This window comes from Rhamphochromis longiceps, linkage group LG17 (genome assembly GCF_057381845.1).
Source record: "Rhamphochromis longiceps isolate RC_006_pf linkage group LG17, R_longiceps_female_GT1.1, whole genome shotgun sequence".
Classification (NCBI taxonomy): Eukaryota; Metazoa; Chordata; class Actinopteri; order Cichliformes; family Cichlidae; genus Rhamphochromis; species Rhamphochromis longiceps.
In genome coordinates, this window is record NC_140573.1 from 27,100,187 (window position 1) to 27,125,500 (window position 25,314).

The following is a 25,314-nucleotide window of genomic DNA, read 5'->3' on the forward strand; positions in this document are numbered from 1 at the left end:
ATTTTTGAACCAATAGCAGATAGGATAGCGACGTCACTAGAACCAATCAGAAAATACAATGGCTACGGTAGATGGCAGTAATGCACATATGAGGTGGTTTGTCAAGCCCCAACCTAACCAAAAAGAAGAAGGGGAAGACGACCCGGGAAATAACAAACAAAAAGCAACAAAAAGATGAAAACAAAGCAGGCAGAGAAAAGACAATTTACACTAAAAACTAACTTTTGATACAAGTATTTATTGTATGCAAATACGCACATTAAGGTAAGTTTAATGTCGTCTTAGCACCCACGAGCGAGTATATTCGGTTTGGTAGTAACCGAATATAGTTTTGGTTTGGTAGCAACATCTGGTTATTTGCGGACATTTGATGTCTCAGTTGATCGTGTTTTTATTCCACCAGGTGTTCTGTGATGATTTATCTTAATGCCCAGAAAAGTTACAAAGACAGCAAAGCCTTCGCTGCAATTCTTGGAGCGGCCTTTGTGTGGAGCCAAACTCCAAAATGTGCCCGAAATCCGAGCAGCACTCAATGCCAGAGATTTCTTCACAGAGGCAGAAGCACAGAGCAGCTCAGCTCTTAATTCCTGGGTAAGCTGTAATGAATACTTTTTAAAGTGGCGTGGGCTATGTTTTGCTTAAAAATTATTTCTGAACATAAACCTGATCTTCATTTGCTAGAATTTCATATAATAATTTTCACATATGACTACATAGATTATTTTGTTTAATTTGCCTTTAATATTTCAGGTTAGGCCACAATTTGACATTTCAGTTGCAACTGCACCTCCAGTGAGACGAGGGAGGAGAAAGTGTCAGTCTGCCACAAGCATCTTGGATAGCTGCAGTCAGCTGTCCAGGAAAAATAGTGTCTGCAAATTCCCCCAATTACTGTTTAAAACAGGGTCAAAGGACCAAACTCAGCAACCAAAGGGGATCTTCAAGAAGAAAGCTATAGAGAGTACTCATGTGGAAAGGAAACCTGCCGAAAAGAGAAGGACAGTTTCAGCTGCACAGTGCTCTAACCTACCAAAGGGACAGTTTGCCTCAGTAAGAAAAAAGAGCGCTGAAACATTCTCAGACGACACTTCATCCCACCAAAGATGTTTGGCTGAACCTGACAGACCATCTGTGCAAGTGTCAGAGAGATGCAGAATTCCAGCAGTCTGTGCTTCAACACTTCCCTGTGAAGAGTTTAGCACCACTGAAGTCAGCAGTGTCTGTCCACCTCCTGATGTGGACACTCCGAAAGCAATGGAGGAAAGGAACATTTCTCCGTCTACCCCCTGTGGACATTTGCTGCTGGCTCAGCCGTGTACGCCTCCATGTAATGAGTCACCTGACATTTTGGTGGCTGACACGCCAGAGAGGGACTATGGAATGAAGGTGACATGGAGAAGAAGAAAGAACTTGATGGTGTTGTTAAAACAGAGGGGCCATCTCTTTGAGGCAGATGCTTTAATTCAAAGTTGATGTAGAGATTGTAAGATTTGTCTGTATTCTCATAATAGCTGCAGATTAATTTCCTGTTTATTGGTTAATTGACTAATTGTTGCAGTTCTAAACATCATAATGCCACGTCTGACAAAGTCTGTTATGAACCCCCTCTGAACAACATTTTTATGCATGAGTTTAAAATATAACTTTAGTAAATTAGTTTAATGGGTGTGATATTAAAATCTGTCTTGTGACAGACAGATTCTAATGATACTGTACTGTTTTTATAAATTATGTTATATACAGTAGATTTAATCCTCACTTGTGGCAACATATCTGGATTGTTATTCATATGCTAATGGTTTTGATAGCAGACATCTGGAAGAATGTTTAATCTATATTAACTTTAACTGAAATATCCAAAAATTAAGAGGCACAAAATAAGTACTCAAGTTAACTGTGTGATCTAACGACTGGTCTTCTGAAGGGCCATTTAAGATTGTTTTTGATGATTCTGCTGTGCAATTTAAAAATAGGCATAAAATAAATGTTTAAGAGGAAAGAAAAAGCTTGATTATTGAGTAATCTCTCAGGCTTCCTGTGACCCCTTACACCTGGGATTGCTCTGCATTTTTATCCCTCCTTCTAGCATTCCATTTATTGAGACAACATCCCAGATTGTGATTGACTCTTGGTAAGTCAAGACGTCACACTAAAAGTGTTGACCCTAAAAAAGCTGTGCTGATCCCTGGATGCATCCCTTCTGAAATGAAAGATGAGCATCAGCAGGTGAAATAAGTGTTTAACAGTTACAGTGACACAACCGTTCAAAGACTTTCCCAGAAACCACTGAAAAACACTAGTTTCCATTTATGTTACATGGTAGATGCCAGACCTGTAACTTGCAGGTTTGTGAGTAGTTAGATATACCATTAATTCAGACTACCTCACAGCAGTGTTAACGTGTTCCACAAAAACATACTTTGACCCACATTTAGTTTGCAGTAAAGTTATATTGCTATAATTGCAGTTGGGTTAGATTGGACAGGTGGAAATTTAGCTGGGTGTTTTTCTTCTAAAACTTTAGATTTGTGACAAATCATTGCTAATTCATTCGTATACATTACTTGCATTTATATAAACTTATATTTATACAGGTTTTTATTTATATAAAATGAAAAATCAAACCCCTCCTACAGTCAAGGCATGCACTCCCCCTTTCTGTAGAATGTCCACCAATCAACTTCCCCCTAAGTAACTGGTAAGCCAATAGCAACCCCTGTCTTTAGTGTGCTCGGTAACTAAGGGCTGAGCAACTGAGTTCTTCCCAACCACAAAAGTGCTATCCCTCCTGAGGATCTTCCTTAGCAACCGTGGACAAACATGAGTTACTACAGCATAAGGTGAGAATTAAACCTAACGCAGTTTGTACGTTGTGTCCTTACTTTTTCCCTTTGGTGAACTGGGGAATGGGGAGGTAAGCGCTGGGATTAGCGCTTTCTTTGAGGCGAAGAACTTAGCTGTCGCCCACAACTTTTATAAGAGAGAGCTGCATACAGATAGAGACTGGGCTCAGGCAACTAGCGTTAGCTAGTAACAGGCTAGCTTTAACATTCCACAGCTGGCGTGTGAGCACAAGGAGCAGTTAACGGTGTAGTCCCCCCCCCCCCCCCCCACATCTTTTAATTTTATTTATTTTTTCGTTTCGATGACTGTTACAGGGCGAATGGCGAGATAACGGTCGTTGTATTTCAGGACTTGTGCTGTGCACAAACCGCACAGCAGAAAGGGGCAACCGTTTTGTTTTAATGTTACCCTTGCTTGCTTATAAATGTAGCCATACTCCCTCCTTTTCCGATGAATAAAATAGTTCGGAAACCCATCATTTGTCGCATCTCGTTTGTCTTTAGTTAAATGCCCACGTACAGTGTAATAAACACTTATTTATTTATTTATTAAAGCCGCAGACAATCCTTTTGTTATACACAAACACATTTCTTTATTTCAAATAGCATTTGCGTTAGATATTTGCCTCATACATAACGCCATAGATATTTCAAATTTGGATATAGCAAGACTAGATGGATTCCAAATAGTGTGTTTTGCTGTATAAAATGCTTTAGATCCTGTATCTAAAGAGAGGTACTCAGCCACTTCAGAGCACTCACTAGGTTTAGGTGAGTGCTCTGGAAAAACCCCCACTGTATATCATGTCTGAACATGCCTCTTCGTAGTCTCTGGTTTTATGTAAAAAGCATTCATGTCAGCGTGTGTTTATCCTCACCTCCCAAATGAGTAAATAGATAAATATCTGGATAAGTAAGCCAGTTACTGAATGCAAAACATAGATTTACAAACAGTCACACAAAATTCGCCTGGGCATAATGTACTGCATGTAACCCCCCTCCCCATACACACACAGAGTGTAAAACGGCGCTGTGTTAATGGAAGCTGCTTTACACGGTTTTAAGAACTGGAGCAGAGATTCGTCCTTCATTTTTGTTGGGAGATAATTATCACAGTAGCTCACCCACCCTTTCCTGTTATAGAGGCAGTCACATTATTTGATTTAATCAGTTTGTAGATTAGTTCTGTCACCTAAGGCTTAAACTTAGTGATAGATAATTTTTATTAGTTACAGTGACATTGAAACGAGAACTTTTTTGTCTGCGTTTTGTTTTTAAATTGACTATTTTGCTGCAAACAAGTATTGACAGAGAAATGGTCTCTACATGGTATCAGTTAGTCTTGGTCTGTTGACTTGGAATAACTCCCATCCTGTTCATGTTTTTTCCCCAGATGTAGAACAAGTACTGTGTTTTTGGAAATCTCAGGGCCTTTCTAACTGTGTCAGCTTAGTAATGTGAACCACTTTGAACACATTCCTGATTAGCACACCACTTGGAATGCACACTTTATCAGTGTTGAAAAGAAATGGATAAAGGGCTTCTCACAAATGCCATGCAATTAAAAAAATAAATAAATAAAATTATATATATATATATATATATATATATATATATATAACGAGACATCGATTCACTGATCCACACTACCAGGCTATACAGCAATGACATTGGAATGTCGTTCGGACTGGAGAAGTGTAGTCGGATGGTAACAAAGAGAGGGAAGGTAGTCAGAACTGAGGGGATTGAACTACCAGAAGGCAACATTGCAGACATAGAGGACAGTTACAAGTACCTGGGGATCCCGCAGGCAAATGGGAACCATGAAGAGGCCGCTAGAAAGGCTGCAACCACCAAGTACCTGCAGAGGGTCAGGCAAGTCCTGAGGAGTCAGCTGAATGGTAAGAACAAGATCCGGGCCATCAACACATACGCCCTGCCCGTGATCAGGTACCCTGCTGGGGTAATAGGCTGGCCAAAGGAGGAGATAGAAGCCACTGACATAAAGACAAGAAAGCTCCTGACCATGCATGGAGGGTTTCACCCCAAGTCCAGCACCCTGAGGCTGTACGCTAAGCGGAAGGAAGGGGGCCGGGGACTGGTGAGTGTCAGCACCACAGTCCAGGATGAGACAAGGAACATCCAAGAATACATTGGGAAGATGGCCCCAACTGACCGAGTGCTCAGTGAATACCTCAGGCAGCAGAAACCCAAGAAAGAGGAGGGAGACGAGGAACCATCATGGAAGGACAGGCCCCTGCACGGTATGTACCACCGGCAGATAGAGGAGGTGGCTGATATCCAGAAATCCTACCAGTGGCTGGACAAAGCTGGACTGAAAGACAGCACAGAGGCACTAATCATGGCAGCACAAGAACAAGCTCTGAGCACAAGATCCATAGAGGCTGGGGTCTATCACACCAGGCAAGACCCCAGGTGCAGGCTGTGTAAAGATGCCCCAGAGACAATCCAGCACATAACAGCAGGGTGCAAGATGCTAGCAGGCAAGGCATACATGGAACGCCATAACCAAGTGGCCGGCATAGTGTACAGGAACATCTGTGCCGAGTATAACCTAGAAGTCCCGAGGTCAAAATGGGAGATGCCCCCAAGGGTGGTGGAGAATGACCGAGCTAAGATCCTGTGGGACTTCCAGATACAGACGGACAAAATGGTGGTGGCTAACCAACCGGACATAGTGGTGGTAGACAAACAGAAGAAGACGGCCGTAGTGATCGATGTAGCGGTTCCGAATGACAGCAATATCAGGAAGAAGGAACACGAGAAGCTGGAGAAATACCAAGGGCTCAGAGAAGAGCTCGAGAGGATGTGGAGGGTGAAGGTAACGGTGGTCCCCGTGGTAATCGGAGCACTAGGTGCGGTGACTCCCAAGCTAGGCGAGTGGCTCCAGCAGATCCCGGGAATAACATCGGAGATCTCTGTCCAGAAGAGCGCAGTCCTGGGAACAGCTAAGATACTGCGCAGGACCCTCAAGCTCCCAGGCCTCTGGTAGAGGACCCGAGCTTGAAGGATAAACCGCCCGCAGGGGCGTGCTGGGTGTTATATATATATATATATATATATATATATATATATATATATATTATTAGTATTATTATTCTTTGATGCAGTGAATGCTGTGTCCTTCGTATTTCTTCAGTGACTGCTGAGTCACTTGGCAGCTTGGAGTAGTTACAAATCCCAGAGTCTCCATGCAGAGCTGACACATTTGCAGAATGACAGTTTTCATAACAGTATCACCATTGTAATGTTTCAAGTGCTGATAACATGAGTGTAGCGTTATAAGTGCAAGGCTGGTGGAGTTTTGTTATTTATCGCACTGCACAAACAGTGCCAGGCTAGTGCTTAGCAGAGATTTTCAAAGTTTTGACGACAGCTTGCCTGCTTAGGGAGCTAGCACAGAAAATGCACACATCAAACCCTAGTGTAGTTACTGTGTGTGTTCAGATAATGGTGCTTTATTGTCATTTATGTAGTGAGGTTGCTGTAATATTTCTTAAAACCAGCTTTATTTGTATATTTTAGGAACCAGCATGAGTATTTGTATCGGAAACCTAGGGGTTTTAATTTGGATAATGTCTTTAGGAAAATGTTCTATTTGTCTTTTATTGAGTCTGTTTTAACTTTTTCTTCAATCTGCTGGTTTGGGTCTCTTAGCTTGAAGAACAAGAAGAGGTTGGAGCATGTTGTTAAATTGTGTAGTAAAGTGGCAGGTATAAAGCTAGATGATCTGCCCTCCTGGAGGCAGCGCAGCAGAATTGAAGGGAGAAAAAATTCGGGTGATAGCACACATCCTGTGTTTTCAGAGTGTCAGCTGTTGACTTAAGGGAGGAGGTATTCTTTGCCTAATTGCAGAACAAATAGATTTAAATTCCAATTTGCTCCTACCACTATTCATTTTTAAAATTCTATGATGTGATTTGTGTTTTTCTTGGCACATCTTGGCTGGCTACAAAGCAAATTGCCCCTCGGGGATACTAAAGTTGATCTTGATCAGCCACTATCTTTGGTGTTGCTGAATTCTCCTTTAGATTTCTATTCATTGTTGGATTGTCTGAATACCATTTCTGCCTCCTGTAATATCTCTGGAAATACTCTCTTGGTATTTATTTGTGCTGCAACTTAAGGAGTGATGAATGAATGAAATGTACACTTTCCTTGTTCATAAAATCTCACAATTTTCTATCCCTGTTGTTCTATCCCAGTGTGCACACAAACCAAAATTTCAGTACGTAGAGGCAAAACTGCCTCTGTGTAATCTGACATGTCATCAGTTCTTGTAGCTTGCCATCACCAGTGTGTGAATGTGTGTGTGAATGGGTGGGTGACTGGATGTGTAAAGTGCTAGTAAAGCGCTATACAAATACAGGCTATTTACCATTCTTCTTTAGATTGTATATTTGATGGCCTTTTTGCAGCATCTATACATAACAGGATACTCTATTAGCTTTTACTGCTTTTCCATTTATCAACTACTTTCATACAACAAACAAAAAAAAACCCCATAAAAAACAAATATTTCTCAGAGGAGAAATATTTATTATTATATATATTATTAGATTTCCCAGGGCTTCCTTAGTTTAGCATTAACCAGAGTCTCCCAGCAGATCAGATGACTTACTCAGGATGAAGTCTGTTTACTTCCCAGGTAGCCTTTGCTGTACTTTTTTCTCCCTTTTCTCTCTCTAGTGATGGGTCACCTGCACTGTTTTTAATTGTGGGTTAATTCACACAAGAAATTGATCAGCCTTTATAATTACTAAAGTTTTTTTTTAAGGAAAAATGAGTACAAATTAGTACAAAGTACTGATGCAGTAATCTAACAGTTAATTCATAACTGTGTGTGAAATATATTGCAATAATAATTTGTGCTCTATGTAAAATCCTACAGGAACACTGGAACTAGCCCCACAGCACACACAGTGGGCCTCCACACATCATTTGAGAATAGCAGGTGAGCCCCTGTGTTTACACTCAGTGCACTGTGGGGTAGAGTGTTATGTATAACCTGAGGTAAAATGAAACCCCTTTTCTTAGATGACATTTGAGGACCACAAGTGTTAGCATGGAATCTTCAGCCTAAAGTTAATTATAGCTAACTTTTTTTCTGAATATTTCCTGTTGGAAACTAAAGTTAGTCCTACAAAGACTCTTTTATACCTATTGTGTCTAAATTTTCTTTGTATGATTCAATAACATTCAGTAGCTTGTGAAAATGTGGAATCATTGAGGAGGAATGTCTTGGGATGAGGTTTGGACTTTGACTAGGCCATTGCAACACCTTGATTCTTTTCTTTGTCAGTGATTCTGTTGTAGTTTTTGTTGCTGTGCTTAAGACCATTGTTCTGTTGCAATACTCAGTTTTAGACATGGTTAACTATCAGGCAGATGGCCTCAGATTTCACTCTAAAATATAGAGGAGCTCATGGTTGATTCAGTGACTCCAAGGTGTCCAGGTGGCAACAAAACAAGCCCAAATCATCACTGTCAGTTGGTATGACAGTTGGTATGAGGTGTTTTGTGTTTGGCTTTCACTGCGTTATGGCCAGACATCTGTGCTTCGGTCTCGTCTATTCATTGTTCCAGAAGTTTTGTGGTTTGTTCAGATGCCACTTTGCAAACCTTAACCATGTTGCCATCTTCATTTTAGAGAAAAGAGGCTTTCTTCTGTGTAATCTGTCCAAACAACCCAGAGTTGTTATATAATACTTTTCTACTGTAACTGAGCACGCAACATGCTATATACAATTACAATATTACTGCTTCCAGTAATGCTCCCAGGAATGCATAAATTCCTTTGAAACATTTCCTTTCCAACCTGCTGCCTGCATCATATAATGTGTGCAGTTCTGCACGAGCAGTTGGGGTGATATTGAAGTTAGTACGCCATCTTAGTTGAACATTGTTATAAATCAATCAATTAAAAAAATTCTCTACAAGGATAGCGGTTAACCTCTGCAACTGCAAGAACGACTTGTGGTCCAGTTGTGATTTACTGTGGCTGTCCAGTGAATTCCAAATGGCCCAGCTCCACTCGGTTTCTCATGCATTTAGAGACTAAAGTAGCATTTCTGGTTTTTGTAAGCTATACACTTTTTTGTTGTTGAATAGTACAGCACTGCAAGCAGTCAACTAAATTAATAAATATAACTGTATTCGTCATTCTTTGTTAATTATGAAGAATTAGCGCTAATGGACATGAGTTTGCTTTTTTTTGTTTGTTGCCTAAATAAAGTAAAACATAATTGTGAAAGAGTCAAAAGGGGACTGTGTCACTTGGCATCCCAAGGGTAGCTTATTTCCATTATTTGTTTTGACTTCAATAATTACTCCCACGGGTGAATGATTCCCCTGCTTATCATGAGTTAACGCATTTGCGAGTTTACTGCTCTCTCTCTAAGAACAAACATACACAATACATGCCTCATTTTCTGTCTGATTTTTATTTTGTCTCTCTCTTCCAAATAGCCTCAGGAAAAACAAATGTCAGCTTCTGGTCGCCTAGCAACCACACAAAGGTCCTCCCACTGTATCTGTTTTTAGATGTTGTAATCTATAGGTTTAATTTTATTCAGATAACTTTCTTAAAACTGTGTATGCTTCTCAGTTCCACAATGAAAAATGTAATCTTAGAGTGATCCAGGAAGGTAGTTTGGGAATTAGTTTTGACAAGATTTGGACTATTTAAGGCTCAATACAGTCTCACTGTTGCATAGCTCAGAATTGCAGTCTGGTTTCATACTATACGTGCAGTGGCCCCCCTATGAGTCAGAGAAAATGAGCCAAATGCAAGTGCTGACTTTCTCAGTAGTTAGTGGACGGTATTATGGGAACTTAGTGATAGCAACCTTTAAAGAGTGACTTTATATCTAAAATATAATCAGGCTAAAACAACTTACCCTAGTGCTCTTTCAGACTATATGTTTTCAGTTCTGTCTCTGCCTGATCTTTTGCAGTACTCTGACATTCAAAACTGTCACTTCCATACCTATCCCTAGCTGGATCCTTGCGCATTGCCTCAAGTGTGAAGTCATGGTAACAGCACTAAGCCTCACAACCTCAGAGTACCTCAGCAGTGGTAGCTGTCACTCCCATGGGTGGGACATCTACTCTTTCTCAGTGACACACTAGCAGAGATCTTGGACTCTGTAGGCTTACAAATGGGTAGAACTGAGCAGTAAGTAAGACCCCGAGTGTAAATGAAGATTTTTGTTATAGATAAGAGACATTTGGACTGGCATTCCTGAAGCTGCATCCATGGACACTGTAAAGACCGAGGGATCTCAGCCTGCCTACAGTCGCTGGTCATACAGGTAGTTGCACATAATGGCACGCGTACATGCAGTATGTTTTGATCTCAGTAGTAGAGTTTTTTTCAGAATATACATTCTTGTGTGCTCTTTAAGACTTGTGGTTTCTTTCTTTAAGCAAGACAGCTGCCTCCTGCATTAAAACAGATGCAGTTAAAGAAACTTTTGCTTTAATTCTCCTAGCAGGATAGTCTTTTTAGAAATAAGGAATTACAGAGTTGCCCGTGTTAGGATTGAGGTCAGCATTACTATCTTTCTTCAGGTCGCTGAATGACTCAATGTTCTTCTCGCTCATGTTTCTGCCACCATGTCGTTACTTATTCAGAGCATCAGGCTGTGACTGTGTGCTGTAACCAGAGTTGGTAACTTGCGTGTGTGTCCAGCCCGTTTTGAGTGTGTGTGTGTTAGTGTCTGCTCTTGGTAGGTTAATTCAAGCACATCCATGTAAGTAAGGATGTGCTTGGGGTATTCATCCAGTTAAATGTTTCCTCTTAGCATTTTATTTTATAAATACTCATCAGTTTCTAGTCTGTTTTAAGGAGTCTACATAAACCATATTCTCAGTTTTGAGGCTGTGGTGATTGAGATTAGAGATTTAATTTGAATTTACTAATCTTTAATTCCTTTGATTTTGAAATTGATCTGAGAAGGCTGTAATCATAATACATCTGAACATCTGCTCTTTGCTTCTTGTTTAGTTATCATTCCAAGATTCTGTAGCTTTGAGTTATCATTATTCCATTTCAAATTCGAGTCCTGAAAACCAATTGAAGGGGATTCCTCCCTGATAGTATTCAGAGATGCTCATAATATATATAGAAAAAGTTTTGCTCTATGACAGGTAATCACTCACTGATATCCAAAATAGTCGCTGGCAAAAATAACTATAGTTAGAAATTTTCAAAAAGCCATTATTATTGTTAGAGCCCAACCAGGGCTGATAATATTATTCAATATTAGCTATTTGCTGATCTGTCGGTATCTGCATTTAAAATGTCCGATAAATGAAAATTAAAAACGTAAAGAAGAGAGAGGGAAAAAACACGTTTGAACCATGGTATAAGTGTTGATGTTCCAGAGTTTGTCCACCAGAAGGCACTGTACAACTTCCCTTTTGGCAATAAATGCTTTTGGAAACAGCTGATCCTGGAAGACTCATTCAGAGCATAAACTAAATAAATAAAAAATAAATAAACAACCAAACTTACAAATATTTGGGAACTGCTTTGTGTGTCTCAAAGAAAAATATATATTAGAATATTGGATTTTTCGGTCACCAAATATTGGTATTGATATCAGTCTTAAAATGAGTCAGCTCTAATTATTAGCATTGATTTTAGTATTTAGTATGATTTAGTATTTAGTTGCTGCATTTCTGCAGGTGCTTTTTCTGTTGCTCAGATATTAATGTTAAATACAATCAGTCGTGTTTTTAGTGAAAAACAAGAAGGACACGGGTAAATTATATTTAACCTTAATATGTTTATTATGCTTTATCGATCAGAGAGTCTAGTTTGACAATCTTGTAAAATGTATGAACAAAAAGTTGTATGAACCTAATATGTTTTGCATGGCCAGAGAAACCGTAGCTCTCGATAACCCAGGACAACCTTGCTGTGAGGTAATAGTGCTAATGTCTGAGGCACCTGCTTCTATGCATGTATCAATTTTAGTTCTTCCTGATTATAAACTGGTGCAAGAGCAAGTGGATGAATGGATGGATGGATATTTTTGGGGTATGTTTTACTAGAATTAAGCATTAAACCATTATCAGCCCTCATTTTATGGAGTACCCTCTCTTAAGTTCAAAGCTGAATTGCCTGAATTAAGTCACACTCATCCAACTTTCAAATTAACATTTAAAGTGGCAGAGTGGAAAGCTTTTAATTAAAATGAACAACACACAAAACAGATCATGGTCTGATAATACTCTTGTGGGTTTAATACCAAACATTTCTGGTCAGCTTTTCCTTTTTTTTATATCCTGAACCAGCAGCAGAGTTATGGACAGTTATCACAGTTAAATTAATAGCTTTCAATTATTTAAAACATCAACATTGTGCAACTTATTTATATATTTCCTACAAAGAATTTATCAGAGGCATAAGTACTTAAATTTTGCACAGCTCAGCTGCAACTAGAAAAATTTGCATTTCCTGCGAAAATGCAGTGTGGATGCTTAAAGCTGAAGCTGTATGCAAAAAGTAGCTGAAAAAGCTGAAAAGTTGCAGAAATTGTAAAAACTTTGCAGAAGCAAAAGAAGTTTGCTAAAATGGAATAACTTAGCAGAACTGCAATATCTTAGAGGAAACATAATACTTGGCAGAAATACAATAGCATAGCAGAATTTAGCAGAAATATTGTAACTTACCAGAAACATGATAACTTCTCAAAAATACAAGAATTTAGGAGAAATAGTATAAGATAACAGAAAGAATATATTTAGCCAAAAATACTTAAACATTACAGAAACACTATGATTTAGAAAAATAGTACAACAGAGCAGAAATATTGTGATTTACCAGAGACACTGTGATGAACTATGAATATTGTAATTTTAAATTGAGACTATGTTTTAGCACAAATATTATAATTTGGCAGAAATACTATAATTTAGCAGAAATACTATATTAAGCACAAATCCTATAAAAAGCAGAAATGGTATGATTAAGCACAAATACTACATTTAGTAGAAATACTTTGTTTTAGCACAAATCCCATAAAAAGCAGAAATACTGTACTATGATTTAGTAGAAAAACTATAATTAATCAGAAATACTAAATTTAGCAGAAATACTATATTAAGCACAAATACTATAAAAAGCAGAAATAGTATGATTAAGCATAAATACTACATTTAGCAGAAATACTATATTAAGCACAAATCCTATAAAAGCAGAAATAGTATATTAAGCACAAATCTTATAAAATAGCAGAAATAGTATGATTTAGCACAATAGCAATAAGTTAAACAGAAAAATTGGAAAAGCAAAATGGACAGCTGAAAAAATGCTGAACATGCTGAGGGTCCCTCAAATATACTTGTTAAATGACAAAAATCTGAAAAAAAATTTATTACAGCCACACAATCACAAATATGTACACATAAGGAAACACACATGCACAGAGAGACACACACACAAGATCCAATTCAGTCAACCAGTCTAAATATATTGAATTTGAATCTTAGAATGAGATCATCCCATTAAAAGGCCTTCTCTCTCTCTCTCTCTCTCTCTCTCTCTCTCTGTCTCACACACACACACACACACACACACACACACACACACACACACACACACAGGGAGAGAGAAGTAAGTTTCTAGGTCAGCCTGGGAGCTGGTGAATTTGAATCCACCAATCAGAGAGGCTGTGCACTTTTCCCCACCAAAACAGGTGCATCTGTTTACACACGCAGCAGCACAGAGAGACACAGGATTTTTGCAGTCTATTTCTCATAGTGACGACTCCCCTCAAACAAATGACCGTAATTTCCTAACCGTAAGGGCTAGAACGGTCATTCTTACACCGTTTTGTTCAGAAGAGATGGGGGAATCTTCAAGTGTTGACAATTTAATATTAAAATATGAATTTTTAGAGATATATGACATGGATGACTTGTTGACTTAGAAGCCACGAATTCCCCAATATGCAAATTTGAATGCCTGAGACCACATATGTGATTGGCTGGCTGGGAAGCCGTGCAGGCCCTGATTTGTGGATTTGAATTCCTCAGCCCTCAGATATGATTGGCTGGCTTAGAAGCCACGAAGGCCCCAATATGCAAATTTGAATGCCTCAGGACACTTATTTGATTGGCTGGGAAACTGTGCAGGCCCTGATTTGAAAATTTGAATGTCTCAGTCCTCACAGAGGATTGGCTGCCTGGGGACCTGGCAGAAATATATAGAAATACTATTATTAAGCATAAATACTACATTTAGTAGAAATACTATGTTTTAGCACAAATATTATAAAAAGAAGAAAAACTATAATTTAGCAGAAATACTATATTAAGCACAAATCCTATAAAAAGCAGAAATACTATAATTTAGAACAAATAGTATAAAAAGCAGAAATACTATATTAGGCACAAATCCTATAAAAAGCAGAAATACTATATTAGGCACAAATCCTATAAAAAGCAGAAATACTATATTAGGCACAAATAGTATAAAAAGCAGAAATACTATAATTTAGCAGAAATACTATGTTTGGCACAAATCCTATAAAAATAATAAATACTATAATTTAGCAGAAATACTATATTAGGCACAAATCTTATGAAAAGCAGAAATAGTATGATTTAGCAGAAATACTGTATTTAGCACAAGTACCGAAAAGTACCAGAAATACTATGATTTAGCAGAATAGTAATAACTTACAAAATTACAAATATGGAGGCATATTGAAACAGAAATGCACAGAGGGACACACAAACACAGGCTCTAATCCAGTCAACCAGTCTAACTATATTCAATTTAAATCCTACAATGACATGCTGCCAAATAAGGGCAGGGTCCTCTCTCTCCCACTAAACACACACACACACACACACACACACACACACACACAGAGGGAGAGAGCTGCCGAATTTAAATCCACCAATCAGAGTGGCTGTTTACGTTTTCCCGCCAAAACAGGTGCATCTTTTTACACACGCAGCAGCACAGAGAGGCACAGGATTATTGCAGCCTATTTCTCATAGTGAGGACTCCCCTCAAACAAATGACCATAATTTCCTAACCGTAGGGGCTAGAGCGGTCATTCTTACACTGTTTTGTTCAGAAGAGATGGGGGAATCTTCCAGTGTTAACAATTTATCATTAAAATGTGAATTTTTAGAGATATATGACATGGATGACTTGTTGACTTAGAAGCCACGAATTCCACAATATGCAAATATGAATGCCTGAGACCACATATATGATTGGCTGGCTGGGAAGCCGTGCAGGCCCTGATTTGTGGATTTGAATTCCTCAGCCCTCAGATATGATTGGCTGGCTTAGAAGCCATGAAGGCCCCAATATGCAAATTTGAATGCCTGAGGCCACATATATGATTGGCTGCCTGGGAAGCCGTGCAGGCCCTGATTTGTGGATTTGAATTCCTCAGCCCTCAGATATGATTGGCTGGCTTAGAAGCCATGAAGGCCCCAATATGCAAATTTGAATGCCTCAGGACACATATATGATTGGCTGGGAAACCGTGCAGGCCCTGATTTGAAAATTTGAATGTCTAAGTCCTCACAGAGGATTGGCTGCCTGGGGACCTGGCAGAAATATATAGAAATACTATGATTAAGCATAAATACTACATTTAGTAGAAATACTATGTTTTAGCACAAATACTATAAAAAGCAGAAATACTATAATTTAGCAGAAATACTATATTAAGCACAAATCATATAAAAAGCAGAAATACTATATTAGGCACAAATCCTATAAAAAGCAGAAATAGTATGATTAAGCATAAATACTACATTTAGTAGAAATACTATGTTTTAGCACAAATAGTATAAAAAGCAGAAATATTATAATTTAGCACAAATAGTATAAAAAGCAGAAATATTATAATTTAGCACAAATAGTATAAAAAGCAGAAATACTACATTTAGTAAAAATACTATGTTTTAGCACAAATAGTATAATAAAGCAGAAATACTATAATTTAGCACAAATAGTATAAAAAGCAGAAATACTACATTTAGTAGAAATACTATGTTTTAGCACAAATAGTATAATAAAGCAGAAATACTATAATTTAGCAGAAATACTGTATTTAGCACAAGTACCGAAAGGTACCAGAAATACTATGATTTAGCAGAATAGTAATAACTTACAAAATTACAAATATGGAGGCATATTGAAACAGAAATGCACAGAGGGACACACAAACACAGGCTCTAATCCAGTCAACCAGTCTAACTATATTCAATTTAAATCCTACAATGACATGCTGCCAAATAAGGGCAGGGTCCTCTCTCTCCCACTAAACACACACACACACACACACACACAGAGGGAGAGAGCTGCCGAATTTAAATCCACCAATCAGAGTGGCTGTTTACGTTTTCCCGCCAAAACAGGTGCATCTTTTTACACACGCAGCACAGAGAGGCACAGGATTATTGCAGCCTATTTCTCATAGTGAGGACTCCCCACAAACAAATGACCATAATTTCCTAACCGTAGGGGCTAGAACGGTCATTCTTAAACCGTTTTGTTCAGAAGAGATGGGGGAATCTTCCAGTGTTAACAATTTATCATTAAAATGTGAATTTTTAGAGATATACGACATGGATGACTTGTTGACTTAGAAGCCACGAATTCCCCAATATGCAAATTTGAATGCCTGAGGCCACATATATGATTGGCTGGCTGGGAAGCCGTGCAGGCCCTGATTTGTGGATTTGAATTCCTCAGCCCTCAGATATGATTGGCTGGCTTAGAAGCCATGAAGGCCCCAATATGCAAATTTGAATGCCTCAGGACACATATATGATTGGCTGGGAAACCGTGCAGGCCCTGATTTGAAAATTTGAATGTCTAAGTCCTCACAGAGGATTGGCTGCCTGGGGACCTGGCAGAAATATATAGAAATACTATGATTAAGCATAAATACTACATTTAGTAGAAATACTATGTTTGAGCAAAAATCCTATAAAAAGCAGAAATACTATATTAGGCACAAATCCCATAAAAAGCAGAAATAGCATGATTAAGCATAAATACTACATTTAGTAGAAATACTATGTTTTAGCACAAATAGTATAAAAAGCAGAAATACTGTAATTTAGCAGAAATACTATATTAGGCACAAATCTTATAAAATAGCAGAAATAGTATGATTTAGCACAATAGTAATAAGTTAAACAGAAAAATTGGAAAAGCAAAATGGACAGCTGAAAAAATGCTGAACATGCTGAGGGTCCCTCAAATATACTTGTTAAATGAAAAAAATCAGCAAAAAAATGCACAGGGAGAGAGAAGTAAGTTTCTAGGTCAGCCTGGGAGCTGCTGAATTTGAATCCACCAATCAGAGAGCCTGTGTACTTTTTCCCGCCAAAACATGTGCCTCTTTTTACACACGCAGCACAGAGAGGCACAGGATTATTGCAGCCTATTTCTCATAGTGAGGACTCCCCTCAAACAAATGACCATAATTTCCAAACCGTAGGGGCTAGAGCGGTCATTCTTACACCGTTTTGTTCAGAAGAGATGGGGGAATCTTCCAGTGTTTACAATTTATCATTAAAATATGAATTATTAAAGATATTTGACTTCTAATGCACCATAACTGAGTAGAGCGAAGCAAAAACTGCCTTGACTTGCCCTCAAACAACGCTTTGTGACTTGAAATCTATTTGGAGTATCGATATCATTCTTTCACCGTAAGAGACAGCAGGCTTTGGTGAACAATCATGGAAATTTTCAGGTCTCTGTGGAAATCCAACAAAAAGTTATGACGAGAGAAAAAAGTGGTTCATTTCCACAGTTTGAAATCTGAAGAAATCTGAGCGAAGGACGAATTTCCTACCCTCAAACAAGTCCAACTCATTTCAGAACGGTAATAGGTGAGAAAGAAATTCTTGAATTGTGAGCGTCAGGGGTGTCTGAAGATATTCGGGGACAAGCCTCATGTCTTAACTTTGCTTCGTTAAGGAGATATGACGATTCGAATATGCCTCTCATTACAGAAATCCAGCGGTGATTTTGAACAAGCTCTCCATTCACTTTATATGGAGAGTTTTCTGACATTGTGTTGGTCTGAGGAGATTTGCGAAAATTCTATAAATCCCACAACAATGATAGTGACATTTCCTGAAAGCCAGCAAAAATACCTACGTTTTGATGTATAATTTGTGGAAGTTGAGTGAAAATTGAGCAAGTAGCAAACAGTTGTTCCGACATGAAGAGAAGACTGCAAAACCTTCAGTGACACACTGGAAGCCAAGAGCATAGCAACCATAACAACGCATGTATTTTGTGAAAAATCACAATTTTGCAACTCAAAACTTTAAGAGGCATAAAAGTAAAACAGTAGAAGATTTGAAAAAGCTGAATCATACCTGAATAGCCCAATAATTTGTGAACATTTTAAAATTTGAATGGTTGTTCTAGGTGAAAATATGAGGAAGTAGTTAAGTTTCAAAAACAAGCAAATTTTAGCAGAATTGCAGAAGTTTCCCATTCATTTCAATGGGACAAATTAAAGGAAAAAAGCTTAATATTTTAAAAAGTATAATAGTTAAAAATAGCAAAAATCGTAGCAGGAAAGAGCAAAAATAGCAGAACAGTTTAAAATTTGAACGGTGAAAATCGGCTGAAAATTGTGGAAGTAGTTTAACGGCGAAAAGTGTACGGAAGCAACTAGAATAATAATAATAATAATAATAATAACTAGAAAAATTTGCATTTCCTGCGAAAATGCAGTGTGGATGCTTAAAGCTGAAGCTGTATGCAAAAAGTAGCTGAAAAAGCTGAAAAGTTGCAGAAATTGTAAAAACTTTGCAGAAGCAAAAGAAGTTTGCTAAAATGGAATAACTTAGCAGAACTGCAATATCTTAGAGGAAACATAATACTTGGCAGAAATACAATAGCATAGCAGAATTTAGCAGAAATATTGTAACTTACCAGAAACATGATAACTTCTCAAAAATACAAGAATTTAGGAGAAATAGTATAAGATAACAGAAAGAATATATTTAGCCAAAAATACTTAAACATTACAGAAACACTATGATTTAGAAAAATAGTACAACAGAGCAGAAATATTGTGATTTACCAGAGACACTGTGATGAACTATGAATATTGTAATTTTAAATTAAGACTATGTTTTAGCACAAATATTATAATTTGGCAGAAATACTATAATTTAGCAGAAATACTATATTAAGCACAAATCCTATAAAAAGCAGAAATGGTATGATTAAGCATAAATACTACATTTAGTAGAAATACTTTGTTTTAGCACAAATCCCATAAAAAGCAGAAATACTGTACTATGATTTAGTAGAAAGACTATAATTAATCAGAAATACTAAATTTAGCAGAAATACTATTTTAAGCACAAATCCTATGAAAAGCAGAAATAGTATGATTAAGCATAAATACTACATTTAGCAGAAATACTATATTAAGCACAAATCTTATAAAAAGCAGAAATACTATATTAAGCACAAATCCTATAAAAGCAGAAATAGTATATTAAGCACAAATCTTATAAAATAGCAGAAATAGTGTGATTTAGCACAATAGTAATAAGTTAAACAGAAAAATTGGAAAAGCAAAATGGACAGCTGAAAAAATGCTGAACATGCTGAGGTTCCCTCAAATATACTTGTTAAATGACAAAAATCTGCAAAAAAATTTATGACTGCCACACAATTACAAATATGTACACATGAGGAAACACACATGCACAGAGAGACACACACACAAGATCCAATTCAGTCAACCAGTCTAAATATATTGAATTTGAATCTTACAATGGGATCATCCCATTAAAAGGCTTTCTCTCTCTCTCTCTCTCTGTCACACACACACACACACACACACACACACACACACACACACACACACACACACACACACACACACACAGGGAGAGAGAAGTAAGTTTCTAGGTCAGCCTGGGAGCTGGTGAATTTGAATCCACCAATCAGAGAGGCTGTGCACTTTTCCCCACCAAAACAGGTGCATCTGTTTACACACGCAGCAGCACAGAGAGACACAGGATTTTTGCAGTCTATTTCTCATAGTGACGACTCCCCTCAAACAAATGACCGTAATTTCCTAACCGTAGGGGCTAGAACGGTCATTCTTACACCGTTTTGTTCAGAAGAGATGGGGGAATCTTCAAGTGTTGACAATTTAATATTAAAATATGAATTTTTAGAGATATATGACATGGATGACTTGTTGACTTAGAAGCCACGAATTCCCCAATATGCAAATTTGAATGCCTGAGACCACATATGTGATTGGCTGGCTGGGAAGCCGTGCAGGCCCTGATTTGTGGATTTGAATTCCTCAGCCCTCAGATATGATTGGCTGGCTTAGAAGCCACGAAGGCCCCAATATGCAAATTTGAATGCCTCAGGACACTTATTTGATTGGCTGGGAAACTGTGCAGGCCCTGATTTGAAAATTTGAATGTCTCAGTCCTCACAGAGGATTGGCTGCCTGGGGACCTGGCAGAAATATATAGAAATACTATTATTAAGCATAAATACTACATTAAGTAGAAATACTATGTTTTAGCACAAATACTATAAAAAGAAGAAAAACTATAATTTAGCAGAAATACTATATTAAGCACAAATCCTATAAAAAGCAGAAATACTATAATTTAGAACAAATAGTATAAAAAGCAGAAATACTATAATTTAGCAGAAATACTATGTTAGGCACAAATCCTATAAAAAGCAGAAATACTATAATTTAGCAGAAATACTATGTTAGGCACAAATCCTATAAAAAGCAGAAATACTATAATTTAGCAGAAATACTATATTAGGCATAAATCCTATGAAAAGCAGAAATAGTATGATTTAGCAGAAATACTGTATTTAGCACAAGTACCGAAAAGTACCAGAAATACTATGATTTAGCAGAATAGTAATAACTTATTGAAACACAAATGCACAGAGGGACACACAAACACAGGCTCTAATCCAGTCAACCAGTCTAACTATGTTCAATTTAAATCCTACAATGACATGCTGTCAAATAAGGGCAGGGTCCTCTCTCTCCCACTAAACACACACACACACACACACACACACACACACACACACACACACACACACACACACACACACACACAGGGAGAGAGGACTAAGTTTCTAGGTCAGCCTGGGAGCTGCTGAATTTGAATCCACCAATCAGAGAGGCTGTTTACGTTTTCCCGCCAAAACAGGTGCATCTTTTTACACACGCAGCACAGAGACATAGACCTGCTTCTTTCAGTTTATTTCACATAGTGAGGATTCCCCTCAAACAAATGACCATAATTTCCTAACCATAGGGGCTAGAGCGGTCATTCTTACACCGTTTTGTTCAGAAGAGATGGGGGAATCTTCAAGTGTTGACAATTTATCATTAAAATATGAATTTTTAGAGATATATGACATGGATGACTTGTTGACTTAGAAGCCACGAATTCCCCAATATGCAAATTTGAATACCTGGAGCCCACATACATGATTGGCTGGCTGGGAAGCTGTGCAGGCCCTGATTTGTGGATTTGAATTCCTCAGCCCTCAGATATGATTGGCTGGCTTAGAAGCCATGAAGGCCCCAATATGCAAATTTGAATGCCTCAGGACACATATATGATTGGCTGGGAAACCGTGCAGGCCCTGATTTGAAAATTTGAATGTCTAAGTCCTCACAGAGGATTGGCTGCCTGGGGACCTGGCAGAAATATATAGAAATATATAGAAATACTATGATTAAGCATAAATACTACATTTAGTAGAAATACTATGTTTTAGCACAAATAGTATAAAAAGCAGAAATACTGTAATTTAGCAGAAATACTATATTAGGCACAAATCTTATAAAATAGCAGAAATAGTATGATTTAGCACAATAGTAATCAATTAAACAGAAAAATTGGAAAAGCAAAATGGACAGCTGAAAAAATGCTGAACATGCTGAGGGTCCCTCAAATATACTTGTTAAATGAAAAAATCAGCAAAAAAATGCACAGGGAGAGAGAAGTAAGTTTCTAGGTCAGCCTGGGAGCTGCTGAATTTGAATCCACCAATCAGAGAGCCTGTGTACTTTTTCCCGCCAAAACATGTGCCTCTTTTTACACACGCAGCACAGAGAGGCACAGGATTATTGCAGCCTATTTCTCATAGTGAGGACTCCCCTCAAACAAATGACCATAATTTCCAAACCGTAGGGGCTAGAGCGGTCATTCTTACACCGTTTTGTTCAGAAGAGATGGGGGAATCTTCCAGTGTTTACAATTTATCATTAAAATATGAATTATTAAAGATATTTGACTTCTAATGCACCATAACTGAGTAGAGCGAAGCAAAAACTGCCTTGACTTGCCCTCAAACAACGCTTTGTAACTCGAAATCTATTTGGAGTATCGATATCATTCTTTCACCGTAAGAGACAGCAGGCTTTGGTGAACAGTCATGGAAATTTTCAGGTCTCTGTGGAAATCCAAAAAAAAATTATGACGAGAGAAAAAAGTGGTTCATTTCCAGAGTTTTAAATCTGAAGAAATCTGAGCGAAGGACGAATTTCCTACCCTCAAACAAGTCCAACTCATTTCAGAACGGTAATAGGTGAGAAAGAAATTCTTGAATTGTGAGCGTCAGGGGTGTCTGAAGATATTCGGGGACAAGCCTCATGTCTTAAAGTCGCTTCGTTAAGGAGATATGACGATTCGAATATGCCTCTCATTACAGAAATCCAGCGATGATTTTGAACAAGCTCTCCATTGACTTTATATGGAGAGTTTTGAGACCTTGTGTTGGTCTGAGGAGATTTGCAAAAATTCTATAAATCCCACAACAATGATAGTGACATTTTCTGAAAGCCAGCAAAAATACCTACGTTTTGATGTATAATTTGTGGAAGTTGAGTGAAAATTGAGCAAGTAGCAAGAAGTTGTTCGGACATGAAGTGAAAATTGCAAAACCTTCAGTGGCACACTGGAAGCCAAGAGCATAGCAACCATAACAACGCATGTATTTTGTGAAAAATCACAATTTTGCAACTCAAAACTTTAAGAGGCATAAAAGTAAAACAGTAAAACATTTGAAAAAGCTGAATCATACCTGAATAGCCCAATAATTTGTGAACATTTTAAAGTTTGAATGGTTGTTCTAGGTGAAAATATGAGGAAGTAGTTAAGTTTCAAAAACAAGCAAATTTTAGCAGAATTGCAGAAGTTTCCCATTCATTTCAATGGGACAAATTAAAGGAAAAAAGCTTAATATTTTAAAAAGTATAATAGTTAAAAATAGCAAAAATCGTAGCGTAAATTAGCAGAAATAGCAGAATAGTTTAAAATTTGAACGGTGAAAATCGGCTGAAAATTGTGGAAGTAGTTAAGTGCCAAAAAGTGTACGGAAGCAACTAGAATAATAATAATAATAATAAAGAATAAAGAGAAACAGGAACTCAATAGTGTGGATGCTTAAAGCATCCACACAATAATAAAGAATAAAGAGAAACAGGAACTCAATAGTGTGGATGCTTAAAGCATCCACACAATTACGTGCTTTGGTAGGCTCCTCCCTTTGTCAGTCTGTGAATCTTTACAGCAGAGTGCTAAAGTCCTCCAATTACAGTGAGGCTCAAGAACACACTGCAGGTTTTTAATCAATGCTGGTGGAAGTGTGCTGTTGACAGAGCAAGAATCTCCATGGTTACCTTGGACTGACACACAAGGAAGGGACAACAGTGGCGCGTCCTTCTCTTGTCACCAAAGCTGTGACGGACTAATGAAGAGGCGATCGCTTACTGCTGTGATGAGGCACCATGTAACTGTGTTTGTGTGTATGCACATGTCCATATTTACCAAGAACATAAAGAGACAGGAGAGTTTGGGTATTTTTGAGCCAGCAGAACCTTTTCTGTCATTTTACAACTGTATTTATTCATTCTGGAAGATTTATTTGATGTTATTATCTTTAGCAGTAGCATCTCATTATCATATTGAAAAACTGAGACATACCTTTGAAGTTGCACTTCTTTTTCTTCTATTAATTGGGATTAGATGGACAGCTTAATTTCTTTCTACTGACACAAAAGGGAGTATTTTTGGTTTGGCCCACTTAACATCAAATTCAGTTCAATTGAATTTCAATTCAGTTTTATTTATATAGTACCAAGTCACAACAACGGTCACCTCAAGGCACTATAAATTGTAAAGTATAGACCCGACAACAGGGATGTCAAACTCATTTCAATTCAATTCAATTTTATTTATATAGTGCCAAATCACAACAACAGTTGCATTTAACATCAAGTGCCTCCTTCACATTTTCCAAAGTAGTCCGGAGGGCTGGATTGGTCTTTGATGAGCTGATTTGCTCCCCTGGGCCTTATATTTGATACCCCTGCCCTAAAATAATAGGCTTGTATGCCCTTCCATCCAAGTGTCTATCCACAATTCAAGAATCATTGTTCCTCCTACAATATCAGTCAGAATTTAATCGAAGTTGCACACAGTGATGGATTTTCATCCAAACTGTCCTCAAGGTCAAAGTCACATTTGTCATTATATGAGCACTTTTGCTTTTTCCTGTTTTCATAGCATAACTTTTAAGTACATTTCTTACAGTTTCTAAAAAAGAATTCATTCATTTCAGTGTGAGCGAGATTTCGTCCTGGATTTGACTGTTTGCGAGTGTCCTTGGCTTCTCAGTGAATATTTATTCTCAAACAGCCAACCAGTGACAAGGAAACATTTTACTTTCTTTCTGTTCTTCACACATTATATGAACCCCTGAATCGTGATGAATCGTGAGCCAGATGAGCCACTACATCGTTATGACATTGACATTATGGTTTTCCTATTTGGTGTTGTCTCTAAACTTGTTTCACTCTTTTGTTTATTTTCCATATGCCCCATGCGTCTGGCGGTATGGTTTTTTCCCAAAGACCTTCCAGTTCTGCCAGCTTCTCGTCTAACACAACAGCCAGGTATGCACCTACACACTCCAAAAAATTTAACTCCAGTTGCAGTACCTGAAAATGACAAACTGAATAATGCACTTAAAACCTTAGTGCAGAACTGTTATATTTCAGACAGCCATCAATTAAAGAATGATCTTCTTGTGTGAGGGGCCTAGGTTTGATTCCGGTGTGGACCCTTTCCTGTGTGTCATTCCCTTTTGCTCTCTTCCTACTTTCATCTGTACGCTTACCTGTCCCTGTCCAATATAGACTAAGGAAATGCCCCCAAAATATTAAAAAATATGGAAGTCTTTCACTTGGTTTGCATTTCTTAAAGTGAATCATAAATGTGATTTAAAGGGTATATTTGTTATGTTTGTTTTTTGCTATATTTGTTATTTAGGGGCTAGAATATTAAAACTCTTTATATGCAGGCGTACTTGTTGTTCTTAGAGAATTTAAAACGAGAATGGGAGGCAGAGCCT

General features: G+C 37.8%; 2 protein-coding genes across 7 annotated transcripts in view; both read left to right on the forward strand.

Moving 5' to 3' along the window:
* Positions 1–109: 109 nt before the first annotated feature.
* On the forward strand, positions 110–2,012 carry rhno1 (RAD9-HUS1-RAD1 interacting nuclear orphan 1). Its single transcript, XM_085387180.1, has 3 exons — positions 110–264; positions 404–591; positions 751–2,012. Exons 2-3 carry the CDS (start codon positions 427–429, stop codon positions 1,471–1,473), a joined length of 888 nt encoding a protein of 295 aa, XP_085243306.1. The 5' UTR covers positions 110–264; positions 404–426; the 3' UTR covers positions 1,474–2,012.
* A 722-nt stretch (positions 2,013–2,734) lies between these two features.
* tulp3 (TUB like protein 3) overlaps positions 2,735–25,314 on the forward strand; it is a 37,297-nt gene continuing 14,717 nt past the window's right edge. For 2 of the 6 annotated variants that reach the window (XM_085386501.1, XM_085386503.1), the window contains exons 1-4: positions 2,752–2,840; positions 7,756–7,818; positions 10,083–10,177; positions 24,815–24,856. In XM_085386501.1, coding sequence (XP_085242627.1) covers positions 10,122–10,177; positions 24,815–24,856 — 98 coding nt within the window. In that variant the 5' untranslated portion in view covers positions 2,752–2,840; positions 7,756–7,818; positions 10,083–10,121. Of the gene's footprint in view, positions 2,841–7,755; positions 7,819–10,082; positions 10,178–24,814; positions 24,857–25,314 lie in introns of all 6 variants that reach the window. The other 4 variants (XM_085386499.1, XM_085386500.1, XM_085386502.1 and 1 more) reach the window with 4 other exon arrangements.

What these genes read in the sequence shown, in the direction of transcription:
- rhno1 (XM_085387180.1), top strand. Translation starts at nt 427, where the DNA reads ATGCCCAGAAAAGTTACAAAGACAGCAAAGCCTTCGCTGCAATTCTTG. An exon ending in GCTCAGCTCTTAATTCCTGG is followed by an intron (nt 592 to 750) that starts GTAAGCTGTAAT and finishes TTAATATTTCAG; the next exon opens with GTTAGGCCACAATTTGACAT.